Genomic DNA, 13,849 nt, shown 5'->3' on the forward strand with positions numbered 1-13,849 from the left:
TCCATTTATCTTCAGCCTAGGTGACGTATTGCGATACAGGGCCGTGATTTTGGCTATAAAAGGGTCCCCTAGACCCCTACCCCAAGCTTTTTAAGAGAATCATATATAGCGTGCCAGGAGACTCTATGGAATGCTTTCTCAGCATCCAACGAAAGTATCTAATTACAAATTTTTAACTGAATCTAGCCCAGGAAATACTTTGTGCCTAGTAGCAGTGTCTGCTAGTCAGCGGATTATTCCGGCTGTTAAGCAAGCTGCACCACCTGTAGTTTAGACACTTAATTTTTTCAAAGGAAATGCTTCGGGACCATGGGATACTTAGTGAAGAGCATCAGGAGGCACCCCAAGGCATAGGGGCTGGGACTGGCAGTAGGATGCCTTGCGGTGGACAGCCGAGCTCGATCCTTATAAAAGCTTTTTAACTGCAGCAGCTTTAGTGGACGCTACTGGAGCTGGAATTACCGCGGCTGCTGGCATGAGACTTGCCCTCCAATAGATCCTTGTAAATGGATTTAAAGTGTATTCATTCAAATTAGAGAGACAATTTAAATTAAAAAGCTTAGAGCTGCCTCCACCACAGGGGGGCTCGCTCGACCCACCAGCGGACAGGCACCAGTATTGGGAGAGGGGGGCTGGCCGTCAGGGTTCACCGCGGCTCTGGCACAAACCCGGCGACACGGAGGTGGCACGGGCAGGAGCGGACTGGCCGTGTCGGCTTCTCACTTTTTGGATTTTAGAAGGGCATGACATGCCTATATCTGTGTCTCCCCCTCCTTTTACTCCTCCACCTCTTTTATTTTCGCATGACTATATGTACTTGTCACTTTTCCATGTGTTAGTTATGTCTTCTGAGCAGTTTGTCAGCTTTTGGACACCTTTGAAGGTGTTTTCTATGTGTTTCTATGTGTTTTTGTTTGCCTGCCATTGGTTTTAACGGTGTTCGAAGGTGTTCGACGAACAGTTCGACGATCAGTTCGGCGAACACACGGGTGTTCGACGAACCGAACCGAACTCGAACACTACGGGGGTGGCTCAACACTAATTAATATTACTGATCTGTTATGATTAGTTTTGTAAATGATCATATGTAAATGATCAAGTTATAAAAGGAATATTGTCATCAAGATTAATCATTTTGTAAAAAACTTTTCACCCTGCATTTACAGATCCATAATTTTTTTTATTTCTATATTGACATAGCTGTATTAGGGCTTGTTTTGATGAACACAATTGCATTTTTAATCTGTTAAGGACCAGGCCATTTTACCCTGTTCCCGACTAGGCACACTTTTGGGTTTTATTATAAAAACACTTTTAATGGCTTTAAAAAATAGTTTGTTTTGATATTCAAATAATGTTGCCTCTTTTTGACAGTAAATGGTTATTTATTTTTTATGTCATTTTTTAGTATTCTTTTTTTTGCTGATGTCAGTACAAAATGTAAAGAAAAACAGGAAATCATTATTTATTTTTCACATTTTTTTTATGATCATAAAGGGTCGCTAATAACAATTTTTACACTTTGTTCCCCGTTCTGAGGAAACTATTTTTGTATATTAGACATATTTATTGATTTTGATATGGTTGGTGATAGAAATAGCAATTCGAACTGGCGGTGTCTTTTTTTTTCTATTTATTTTTCTTCGTGCTTTTGTATTTATGTATTTTTTCATTTATTTCACACATTGTGCTCCCTCAAGGAAGTATTTAATATATTAAAGGATTCAGTTACCAGGTTTCTGTTAACCCATAGTAGAGCAGCATCAAGGGCAAAAACCTTGATTCTAGCAATGTGTCACTTACTGGGCTGTATGCTGTAGTCTCATCTCATGCCAATTTATCAGTTCTCTGAATGCTGAGCTCTGTATAACACCGCCCACACCACTGATTGACAGCTTTATGTGTACACTTTGCATAGGCAGAAAGCGGTCAATCAGTTTTTGGGGCGGGATTTGGTAGTCCTCTAGTGATAATCTTCTGCTGAGAAAATAATGATTTTATTGAAACTACGGCAAGCATCACACTAAATAAATACTGTTCATCGCTGGAATTAGGGTCTCTGCCTGTACCTTATGCTGCTCTAAGATTAGGTGGACAAAACCTAGTGACAGATTCCCTTTAATACATTCTTTTCATTGATTATTTCCTCTGTATCTGGGGCTGTTATATTTGACTCAGTTACAGGGGAAATTCAGCCTCCTGCCTACATAGTAGAGTTGACTGGCTCTCCTACAATCCATCAGCTCCTGTCCCTTTCCTACATCCGGAGATCACCTGATCACTGGGTCTGGGTGAGGAAGCAAGGTTAATGTTTCCTAATTTGTACACACAAGAATCAAGAAGGTAAACATGGTAAAAAAAAATTATGCTTGCCTTCTCTGTGGGAAGTCTGGCTGTGTCTGACAGGTGGCTCCCCTTCCCCACAGTTGAATGATCTACTGCAACATGTTTACTCTGCATTCATATTTTAGAATGTCAGTGCAGAGTAAAGTTTGGATCACCTGAATGCTTATAGTCTAACAAAATCATAAAGTAGTTAAACTTCTTTGGTCATGCTGCAATATTTCTGTTCTGTATGATCCCTCTCAGTATAACACATTGTAGGGCTAGGAATACTAACAAACGAGAATTTTTAATTCTGTCAAGGGATTGTCAGACTACTTTACATGAATTTATCAAGAGTCAGAAAGAGAACACCAAATCTTTTATTTATAAATAAAGTTAAAGTAAAAGTGATATCAAGTGAAATAAAAGGTTACCTGCACAGCCCAGAGGTAGTCCAAGCGAAGTTTTAAGTCCACCTGTCTAGAATGAAGTGCTAAAGCACAGGAAAACAGCAAAATGGCTAGAATAGGTTCATAACCACGCATATAAAATGATCCCCGCCTTTAAAACAAAAAGAAGACAGAATATTGTGAAAAATATAAACAGAATAAAACATTTGATACATGTGTAAAATTCTAATTTTTCATAGAATTTGTTAAGTAGTTCAATCTCTGCATTGATTTAAAAAACACTGTCATTTGTTGTAGATTCTGGAAAAATAATCTAGATCAAGTCTTGGACAAATAAATATGGATTTATGGTAATTAAATCAGATAATGGGGGCAATTCATAAAACATGGGGGTGCCTTCACATGCATCATAAACAAGATAGAAAATAAATTGTTTCAGATTTCGCCCAATATTTTGCTGTGAATATCTGATCAAACAATTGACATAAAGCAGATTAAAAAGTTGTGTCAGATGTCAATTTTGATGCATTTTTTTTCTATAGCTCATTAAGATTTGTTAAACTTTTATCTACTTTCTTGTACTGTAATTTGCTGCTGATTTTGCACCTATGAATGCAGACCAAAAATCTGTAGCATATCTATTAATTTGACCATGGCCATCTAGATGCAACTCTCTTAGTGACCTGACCCATTTGGGTCTTTAGGATCAAGCAATTTTGTTTTATTTTTCATTTTGACATTCCAAAAGCCATAACCGGTATTTTTATATATCAATTGTAGCTGTAAAAGGCTGATATTCTTTTGCAATTGTTTTTAGTGAGGCTTTCTTCTGCATTTTATCAGGCATTAAAAAAAGTCATTTTCATTTTAAGGGGCAGCACTAATGTGTTTTTTTTTAGCATTATTGCACCATAATAAAATATGTAATATTAAAATAACATCTATAGCCATATGTGGGATTGTTTTTTGCTGTAATTTTTGTTGGTATCATTATAAGGTACATACAGTTTATTTACAAATTCTTTTTGGAAATAAAAAAAACCAACAAATTCATTATTGTATAAATATAAATAGAGTACAAGTTATATTACAGATTGATGTGAATGTAGGGCTATCAAATATGCATCTTTTTAAGGTGAACAATTACAAAATGATGTTTTAGGAAAAAATAGGAATTTATTCATTTTTGGAGAGGCTTTTTTAGTGATACATTTTATTTATTCCACTAAAATGCTTTTTAATACGTTGTAACACTATTGACAGACAGCTTATTAGATCTGTAGCTGTGGTTCATTTACCAATTTACTCTTGCATAGTTTTTATAAAGCTCTCTATTGAACAGTGCTCTGGAGAAAGAGGCGCTAAATTCATTAGGCGGTGTGCACCTGTTGAGGAATTTGGCGCAACTTTCAGGTGCAGGGGTGAGATATATCCTGGAATCGGAGAGTAAATTTTTAGGTGTAAATTATAATGAACAAAAAAAAAATTACAGTAATACTGCAGAAAAATTTAGGTAAGCTGGAGGCATGTGTCCGGAAATGGCAATTGAAGCTTAACTAGGAAATAAAATGTAAAAATATGTACAAAGTAAGAAGACAATTTGCAAAACTGTTCCAGAAAAAAGACTTAAATGTATTGCTGGATGATACATTCACTTTTAGTGACCAGTGCTATGCAGCTGCTGCTAAGGCAAATATAATTATAGGATTCATTAACCCCTTCACATTGCAGCCATTTTCTGTTTTTTGTTTTGTTTTTTCCCTGCTAGTAAGAGCCATAATTTTTTTATTTGCCTACATAACCGTATGAGAGCTTGATTTTTTGCATGAGAAATTGTACTTTTGAATGACTGAATGACACCATTCATTTCATTGTGTGATGCACTGGAAAGTGGGGAAAAAAAAATCCAAGAGCATTGAAATTGCAAAAAGGGTAATTTCACAATTGGTTTTTGGTTTTCTTATTTACCATGTTCACTATATGGTAAAACTGACCTGGTAATATCATTATCCAGGTCAGTACAATTATGCAGATACCAAACATACATAGTTTTTTTTCTTTAAGTGGTGAAAAAAATATTGGAATTTGTAAAAAAAAAAAAAAAAACAACTTTGCTCGTGTCACCATTTTCAGAGACACACAGCACTTTCAATTTTCGGGATATAATGTTGTGTGATGGCTTATTGGGTGTAGATACAATGTTTTGATCGCCTCTTATTGCATTTGATTGCAATGTTGCGGGGGCCAAAAAATTAATTCTGGCATTTTGATTTTTTTCTTGTTACGGCATTTACCAATCGGATTAATTTATCTTATACTTTGATAGATCTGACTTTTATGAAAGCAGTAATAACAAATATGTGTATTTTTATTTGTTGTTCTTTATTTCATGGGGCAAAAGGGAAGTGATTTGAACTTGTGGTTTTTTAATTTTTTCGCATTTTTTTTCACTTTTTACAGACTATAAATTTTCCCCCCAAACTTTGGGAGGAAAATGGGGGTGTGTCTTATAGTTTGAATGTAGCTGATCGGGGGACCGGTGGAGTGGGGTCACAGGAGGCAGGGTCGCTGCTGCAGGAAGAAGTGGGGCGATTCTGTGATCCCTGGGCTGGGAGGAGAGGGTGTCCTGGCGGTGCGAGGTTGCAAGCTCTGGATTTCAAGAAAATGTTAACCGTGAGGCAGGAGTGGAATCCCCACTCTGTACATTTCCAGGAAATCAAGCTCTTCCCATGGCTGTTAAAAGCACATGATGGCTGATTATATCAGCAATTGCCTGCCGGGAAAGATGCGGGCTCGACCTGCGAGCCCAAATCAAATGTAGAAACACAACATATGACATACATGTATGTCATACAGTATATCATGAAGGGGTTATAACAAGCATAGAAGCTCATGATGAGAACATAGTTTTGCCTCTATACAAGTTACTGGTCAGGCCACATTTAGAATACTGTGTTCAGTTTTAAGCTACAGTGTATAAGATGGACATAGCTTAATTTGAGTGGCTGCAGAGAACTGATACCAAAGTTATTAAGGGAATGGGTAGACTGAAATATCAAGACTGATTATAGGGGTGATATTATTCTAATGCTCAAATATATAAATAGACAGTACAGAAATCTTTCTAATGCTCTTTGTTACACCTATGTCTGCCACAATGATAAGGAGGCATGTTTTACACCTAGAGGAAAGAAGCTTTAATCATCATGACAGACAACATTGTAATGGTTAATTCAGTAAATACGTTAAAGGCGGTCCTGGATCCATTTCTTGAGAAATATAATATTACAAGGTATGATATAAGAATTAGATAAATATTAGAGTCAGGAAGGAGTTTTTCACTTAATATGGGGCAATTAATGTTGGCTTCATGGGATTTTTTTGCGTGCCTCTGGATCAAAATGTTAGGGTATAGATTGAACTTGATGGACTTGTCTCCTTTCAACTTTAAAACGTTTCTCTAACTATGACTTGCACAAAAACTTCGTAACATTTCTAACAGTTTTACACAATATTTTTTATCACAAACTGATACATCAGGGCCTTAGTTCTTGATATCTAAAGATTTATTTTGTGTCCAATATTGAAGATGTAATGAAATTGTAACAAACTGAAGTGAATCCTCAAATACAGTGATACAGTGAATCCTCAAAATATTTAGACCATTTCACTTTTAACATATATTGCTACATTATACAGTAGTTTTACACAGCACTTACAAATTGAGTTAAAATAAGAAGAACATTAGCTAATGATGTTTGAGTAAAGGACCATATAATCAATAATCATAAAAATTTGCATATGAACAAAAAAGTATCAATTTTATTATATAAACATTAAAAAAAATTGACAAACACATAATTATATAGGACCCGCCTTAGGATTGGTAAAATGCAGCAAGTTACAAAAATGCAATCTCAATGCTATCAAACAATGCACAAGATAAATAGCAGCCCTAAAATTTGAACACCGGCTTATGATGTCAGAGGAAAATACAAAAGTAAAGGAAACATAAGGTAAAGAGAAAAACGGAAGGTGGTTGTGGGTGAAACGGAACAAACAAGTGGTAGATACAATTCAATAAAGCAGGTTTAATATTTGCAGTGCTTTAAACATATAGTGTATAAAGTGTGACAAAGACTGAGATTAGTAGGGAGACAAGCAATAAAAAAGGGCATTATCTCAGAATCCACCACACCCAATACAGATCTGGCACAAAAAAAATCTTTTTGCAAATTGTGTTTCTCACAAAATCAGATTAATATTTAGTGTGATGACTAGTGTTGAGCGATACCTTCCGATATCAGGAAATATCGTATCGGATTGGATCGGACCGATACTCAAAAAGTATCGGATATCGCCGATTCCGATACCGGAAACCAATGCAAGTCAATGGGACAGAAATATCGGAATGAAAATAAACCCTTGCTTTCCTTGTAGGTTAATTCTACATGAAGTAAAACAACTAAGAATAATGTAGAATGTATTATGCGAAAAGCCGGCAATTCATCAGCGCATACACCGGTACCCGACAATTTACAACAGAAAGACTAGAGCTTCACACATAGATTAGATAGATAGAAACATGTCAGTCACATATATAAGAAGTACAGTGACAGTGTTGCTTAATGTACTTGTCATTTAGTGCAAAGGATTTATTAAAAAAAATATTAGTGTTTTCATGCGCCATCTCTTTAAGAAAGCCGGCCGGCAATTCAGCATCTGTACCCGACAATTTAGAATAGAAGGAATAGAGAATCATACATAGATTAGATAGATAGAAACATGTCAGTCACATATATATGAAGTACAGTAACAGTGTTGCTTACTATACTTGTCATTTAGTGTTAAAATAAAGGATTTATTTAAAAAAAATTGGCGTAGGGTTCCCCTTAATTTTAGTCTCTAGCGGAGGTTAAGCAGACAGCTGGGGCAGATGTTTGAAGCCTGGGAAGGGGGTAATACCCACGGAGCTTCCCAGGCTGCTAATATCAGCCCCCAGCGGAATACTTAGCCTTTACTAGCTATTAAAATGGGGGACCCCCCAAAAAAAATGACGTGGGGTCCCCCCTATTTTAATAGCTAGCAAAGGCTAGGCAGACAGCTGGGGGCTGATATTAATAGCCCAGGAAGGGTGCCATGAATATTGGCCCCTTCCCAGGCTAGAAACACCAGCCGTCAGCCACCCCAGAAATGGCGCATCCATAGGATGCGCCAATTCTGGCACTTAGCCTCGCTCTTCCCACTGCCCTGTAGCGGTGGCAGTGGGGTAATATGGTTGGGGTTGATGTCAGCTTATAATACCAGCTGACATCAAGCCCAGGTTAGTAATGGAGAGGCGTCTATAAGACACCCCATTACTAACCCCATAGTCAAAGTTAAAAAAAACCCCACAAACACCCAGAATAAAGTCCTTTAATTGAAATAAAGACACAATTCTTTATTGTTCTAAATTAAACTCTACTTACCATCACGCCCATTCCAGCTGAAGCCAATGATCTCCTGCAATAAAAGAAAAATAATAAAGCAACCTCATCCTTACCTTTCCATGGTTCCCACGATGGCTCCAGCTCTGCTACATCGAGATGACAGGCTGGACCGCAGCAAAAAGCTGCCATCCAGCCTGTCATCCCGCAGACACTGAGAAGCGCAGGCTTGCTTGCGCTCCTCAGTGTCTCTCTGTGACGGCATCCAGATGAGCCGACAATGAACTCAGCTAACCTCATGCACGTCACTGACAGCGTGGGAGAATTCTCCTGCACTCAGCGCTTCAGCGTGAGAATTTTCCCACGCTGTCAGTGACGTGCATGAGGTGAGGTCATGTCCAATGAACTCAGCTCACCTCATGCACGTCACTGACAGCGTGGGAGAATTCTCACGCTGAAGCGCTGAGTGCAGGAGAATTTTCCCACGCTGTCAGTGACGTGCATGAGGTGAGCTGAGTTCATTGGACATGAACTCGGCTCATCTGGATGACGTCACAGAGAGACACTGAGGAGCGCAAGCATGCCTGCGCTTCTCAGTGTCTGCGGGATGACAGGCTGGATGGCAGCGTTCTGCTGCGGTCCAGCCTGTCATCTCGATGTAGCAGAGCTGAAGCTGTCGTGGGAACCATGGAAAGGTAAGGATGAGGTTGGTTTATTATTTTTCTTTTATTGGAGGAGATCGTTGGCTTCAGCTGGAATGGGCGTGATGGTAAGTATGGTTTAATTTAGAACAATAAAGAATTGTGTCTTTATTTCAATTAAAGGACTTTATTCTGGGTGTTGTGTTTTTTTTAAATACTTTACTAGAAATTCATGGTGGTCATGTCTAATATTGGTGTGACCCCATGAATTTCGGGCTTAGGGCCAGCTGATAATGCCAAGCTGGCCTTAACCCCTTTATTACCCAGTGAGCCACCGCACCAGGGCCCTGGATGAGTTGGGTACAGCGCCAGAAGATGGCACTTCTATGAACGCGCCATTTTCCGGGGCGGCTGCGGACTGCAATTTGCAGCGGGTGGGGCCCAGAAAGTTTGGGCCTCCCTGCGCTGCAGATTCCAGCCCCCAGCTGCCTAGTTGTACCTGGCTGGACACAAAAATAGGGCGAAGCTCCACGTATTTTTTTTTTAATTATTTCATGAAATTCATGAAAAAATTAAGAAAAAAAGGGCTTCCCTATATTGTTGTGTCCGGCCAGGTACAAATAGGCAGCTGGTGGTTGGGGGCAGTCCGTTCCTGCCTGCTGTACCTGGCTGGACACAAATATAGTGCGAAGCCCCACGTCAATTTTTTTTTAATTATTTCATGAATTTCCTGAAATAATTAAAAAAAAATTGACGTGGGGCTTCGCACTATATTTGTGTCCAGCCAGGTACAGCAGGCAGGAACGGGCTGCCCCCAACCACCAGCTGCCTATTTGTACCTGGTTGGACACAACAATATCGGGAAGCCCTTTTTCAAAAAAAATATTTCATGAAATAATTTAAAAAAAAAAATACGTGGGGCTTCTCCCTATTTTTGTGTCCAGCCAGGTACAACTAGGCAGCTGGGGGATGGAATCTGCAGCACAGGGAGACCCAAGCTTTCTGGGCCTCCCCCCCACTGCAAATTGCAGTCCGCAGCCACCCCAGAAAATGGCGCGTTCATAGAAGCTGGATGCTGTACCTGGCTGGCATACAAAAATATGGTAAATCCCACGTCAAAATTTTTGGGAAAAATTAATTAAAAAATAAATAATAATTTAGGGACTGCATCTTTATTAACTCCTCAAATGTCATTTAGTGTTAAAATAAAGGATTTATTTTAAAAAAAAATTGGCGTGGGATGCCCCATAATTTTAGTCTCTAGCGGAGGTTAAGCAGACGGCTGGGGCAGATGTTTGAAGCCTGGGAAGGGGGTAATACCCACGGAGCTTCCCAGACTACTAATATCAGCCCCCAGCTGAATACCTAGCCTTTACTAGCTATTAAAATGGGGGACCCCCCCAAAAAAAATGACGTGGGGTCCCCCCTATTTTAATAGCTAGCAAAGGCTAGGCAGACAGCTGGGGGCTGATATGAATAGCCCAGGAAGGGTGCCATGAATATTGGCCCCCTCCCAGGCTAGAAACACCAGCCGTCAGCCGCCCCAGAAATGGCGCATCCATAGGATGCGCCAATTCTGGCACTTAGCCTCGCTCTTCCACGCTGCCCTGGTGCGGTGGCAGGGGGTAATGGGGCTGGGGTTCATGTCAGCGCCAGCTGCCATGAAGCCCAGGTTAGTAATGATGGGCGTCTATAAGACACCCCCATTACTAACCTACAAAGTGTTAAAAATAAAAAAACACACTACACCCAGAAAAAAATAATTTATTTGAAATAAAACACACCATTTTATTTAATTCTTAGTTTACTAAAAAAAAATAGTTACCTGTCCACGTTCCTGCGCTGATCTCCCATGCACAGCTGTCACATCTGGAGATGGTGACAGCTGTGCATGGCTGCTGTAAGCTCACACTGCCGGGAACACGTCCGCTCCCGGCAGCGGGAGCCACTGACTGAGGTCACTGGAGTGCATTCAGTCAGCGCTGCTCCGGAGACCTCCTTTACGGCACTGCGGTACCGTGGGAATTTCTCGCGATACAGCAGGGCCGTAAAGCAGCTAACCGGAGCAGCGCTGCCTGAACTCCGGTGAACCCGCTTATGCAATGACGGGGCTGCTTTACGGCCCCATCATTCTAGCGGCGGCAGCGGTTCAGAGCGGTCACATTCTATGTGGCCGCTCTGAACTGGAGATCATCGTGGGACACTCGTGGACTACTACGGTGGGGTAAGGATAAGGTTGTGGTTTATTATTTTATATTTTATTACAGGAGATCGATGGCTTCGGGGAATTAGGTGTCTAGGTGAGTATACAGTCATGGCCAAAAGTATTGAGAATGAGACAAATAGTAATTTTTCCAAAGTTTACTGCTTCATTTTTTGTAATGGCAATTTGCATATACTCCTGAATGTCAAAGAGTGATCAGCTTAACAGCGATTACTGTACTTGCAAAGTCAATATTTGCCCATAAAATGAACTTTAACCCCCAAAACACATTTCAACATCATTGCAGTCCTGCCTTAAAAGGAGCAGCTAACATCGTTTTAGTGATTGATCCATTAACACTGGTGTGGGTGTTGATGAGGACAGGACTGGCGATCAATCAGTCATGATTAAGTAAGACTGACATCACTGGACACTTTAAAAGGAGGCTGGTTCTTGGTATCATTGTTTCTCTTCAGTTAACCATGGTTATCTCTAAAGAAACACGTGCAGCCATCATTGCACTGCACAAAAATGGCCGAACAGGGAAGAGTATCGCAGCTACAAAGATTGCACCTCAGTCAACAATCTATCGCATCATCAAGAACTTCAAGGAGAGAGCTTCCATTGTTGTCAAAAAGGCTCCAGGGCGCCCAAGAAAGACCAGCAAGCGCCAGAACCGTATCTTAAAACTGTTTCAGCTGCGGGATCGGACTACCAGCAGTGCCGAGCTTGCTCAGGAATGGCAGCAGGCTGGTGTGAGTGCTTCTGCACGCACTGTGAGGCGGAGACTCTTTGAGCAAGGGCTGGTTTCAAGGAGGGCAGCAAAGAAGCCACTTCTCTCCAGAAAAAACATCAGGGACCGACTGATATTCCTCAAAAGGTACAGGGAGTGGACTGCTGAGGACTGGGGCAAAGTCATTTTCTCTGATGAATCCCCTTTTCGATTGTTTGGGACATCTGGAAAACAGCTTATTCGGAGAAGAAGAGGTGAGCGCTACCACCAGTCTTGTCTCATGCCAACTGTAAAGCATCCTGAAACCATTCATGTGTGGGGTTGCTTCTCAGCCAAGGGAATCAGCTCACTCACAGTCTTGCCTAAAAACACAGCCATGAATAAAGAATGGTACCAGAATGTCCTCCAAGAGCAACTTCTCCCAACCGTCCAAGAGCAGTTTGGCGCCCAACAATGCCTTTTCCAGCATGATGGAGCACCTTGCCATAAAGCAAAGGTGATAACTAAATGGCTCATGGAACAAAACATAGAGATTTTGGGTCCATGGCCTGGAAACTCCCCAGATCTTAATCCCATTGAGAACTTGTGGTCAATCATCAAGAGACCGGTGGACAAACAAAAACCAACAAATTCTGGCAAAATGTAAGCATTGATTATGCAAGAATGGACTGCTATCAGTCAGGATTTGGTCCAAAAGTTGATTGAGAGCATGCCAGGGAGAATTACAGAGGTCTTGAAGAAGAAGGGGCAACACTGCAAATATTGACTTGCTGCATTAACTCATTCTAACTGTCAATATAACCTATTGGTACTCATAATATGATTGCAATTATATTTCTGTATGTGATATAAACATCAGACAAACACTAATAAAAACCAGAGGCCAGCAGATCATGTGAAAATATAATTTTGGTGTCATTCTCAAAACTTTTGGCCATGACTGTAGGTGTAGTTTTTTATTTTTTAGTTTATTTTAGGTGGCGATCGGCGGGGACAGGTAATGTATGAACTAATTTATTGTAGGTAACCACTGACCACCAATGACATGTATTTAAAATTTATTGGGGACACAGTAGGGCAATTTAAATAGCAGGATCAGGCTGATGGGAACTACTGCTCCCATCGAGCTGATCCTGCTGGCACGAGTGGACGGGGGACAGACATAGGCCGATGGGAGTAGTAGTGTCACATCGGCCTATGTCTGCCTGCACGCACACACCCCCAGACATCGCACAGACACCGCGCACACCCGCAGACATCGCGCACACCCGCAGACATCGCACACACCCGCAGACACCGCACACACCCGCAGACACTCGCACAGACACCGCGCACACCCGCACACACTCGCGCACACACACCAAGCATGACCGGTCTGGGAGGTGTGGCTGACCTGTGCGACCGTGGGAAATTTCATTTCAGTTCATGCAGTCAAGCATGAACTCACATGAACCCTCTGAGGGCACCGCGGCTACTTCAAATGAACAGCTGATCGGCATCACCTGATACCTCAGCTGTTCATTTGAAATAACCGGCGGGAAAGCGCAGCACAGAACGGGAAAGCCGGCGGTGAAGTCTTTTCACTGCTGGCTTCCCCGCCCGGTTCCTTCGCTCCCCGCTCCTTGGTGCTGCGCTCCCCGCCTGGTCCTAACTTACGATCGTGATGGGAGGTGGCGAGGGGAGCGGAGGATCGGGGTGGGAGGCTGCGGGGAAGCAGTATGGGGCTGTGTGATTGTTTAAAAGCCGGCGGCTTTTTACCGCGCGCCGGCTTTTAAACAATCAGGAGAATTCTCCCACGCTGGGATGGCATTCTGATGACAGGCTGGATCGCAGCTGAGCGCTGCCATCCAGCTTGTCATCCTTCAGAGACACTGCAGAGCGCAGGCATTATGGGAACTTCCGATTCCGGTATTCGATATTGTAAAAGTATCGGAATTAAGTATCGGAATTCCGATACCGCGAATATCGGCCGATACCCGATATTTCAGTATCGGAATGCTCAACACTAGTGATGACCCTTTGATTCAAAACAGCAACAATTCTTCTAAGCACACTTGCATAGCTTTTCATGGAACACCTCAGGGAGGTTATTTCAAACTTCTTTCAGAACC

At 41.3% G+C, this 13,849-nt stretch overlaps 1 protein-coding gene across 2 annotated transcripts in view; it reads right to left on the bottom strand.

Annotated features, from left to right (window-relative positions):
• The window catches only part of ADCY1 (adenylate cyclase 1), a 743,884-nt gene that overhangs the window by 84,576 nt on the left and 645,459 nt on the right, over positions 1-13,849 (bottom strand). For both annotated transcript variants that reach the window (XM_073678356.1, XM_073678357.1), the window contains one exon: positions 2,760-2,886. In XM_073678356.1, coding sequence (XP_073534457.1) covers positions 2,760-2,886 — 127 coding nt within the window. The remainder of the gene's footprint in view (positions 1-2,759; positions 2,887-13,849) is intronic.

The sequence above is a fragment of the Phyllobates terribilis genome, unplaced genomic scaffold, assembly GCF_046119375.1.
Source record: "Phyllobates terribilis strain yellow unplaced genomic scaffold, ASM4611937v1 Scaffold_4__5_contigs__length_816908805, whole genome shotgun sequence".
Lineage (NCBI taxonomy): Eukaryota > Metazoa > Chordata > Amphibia > Anura > Dendrobatidae > Phyllobates > Phyllobates terribilis.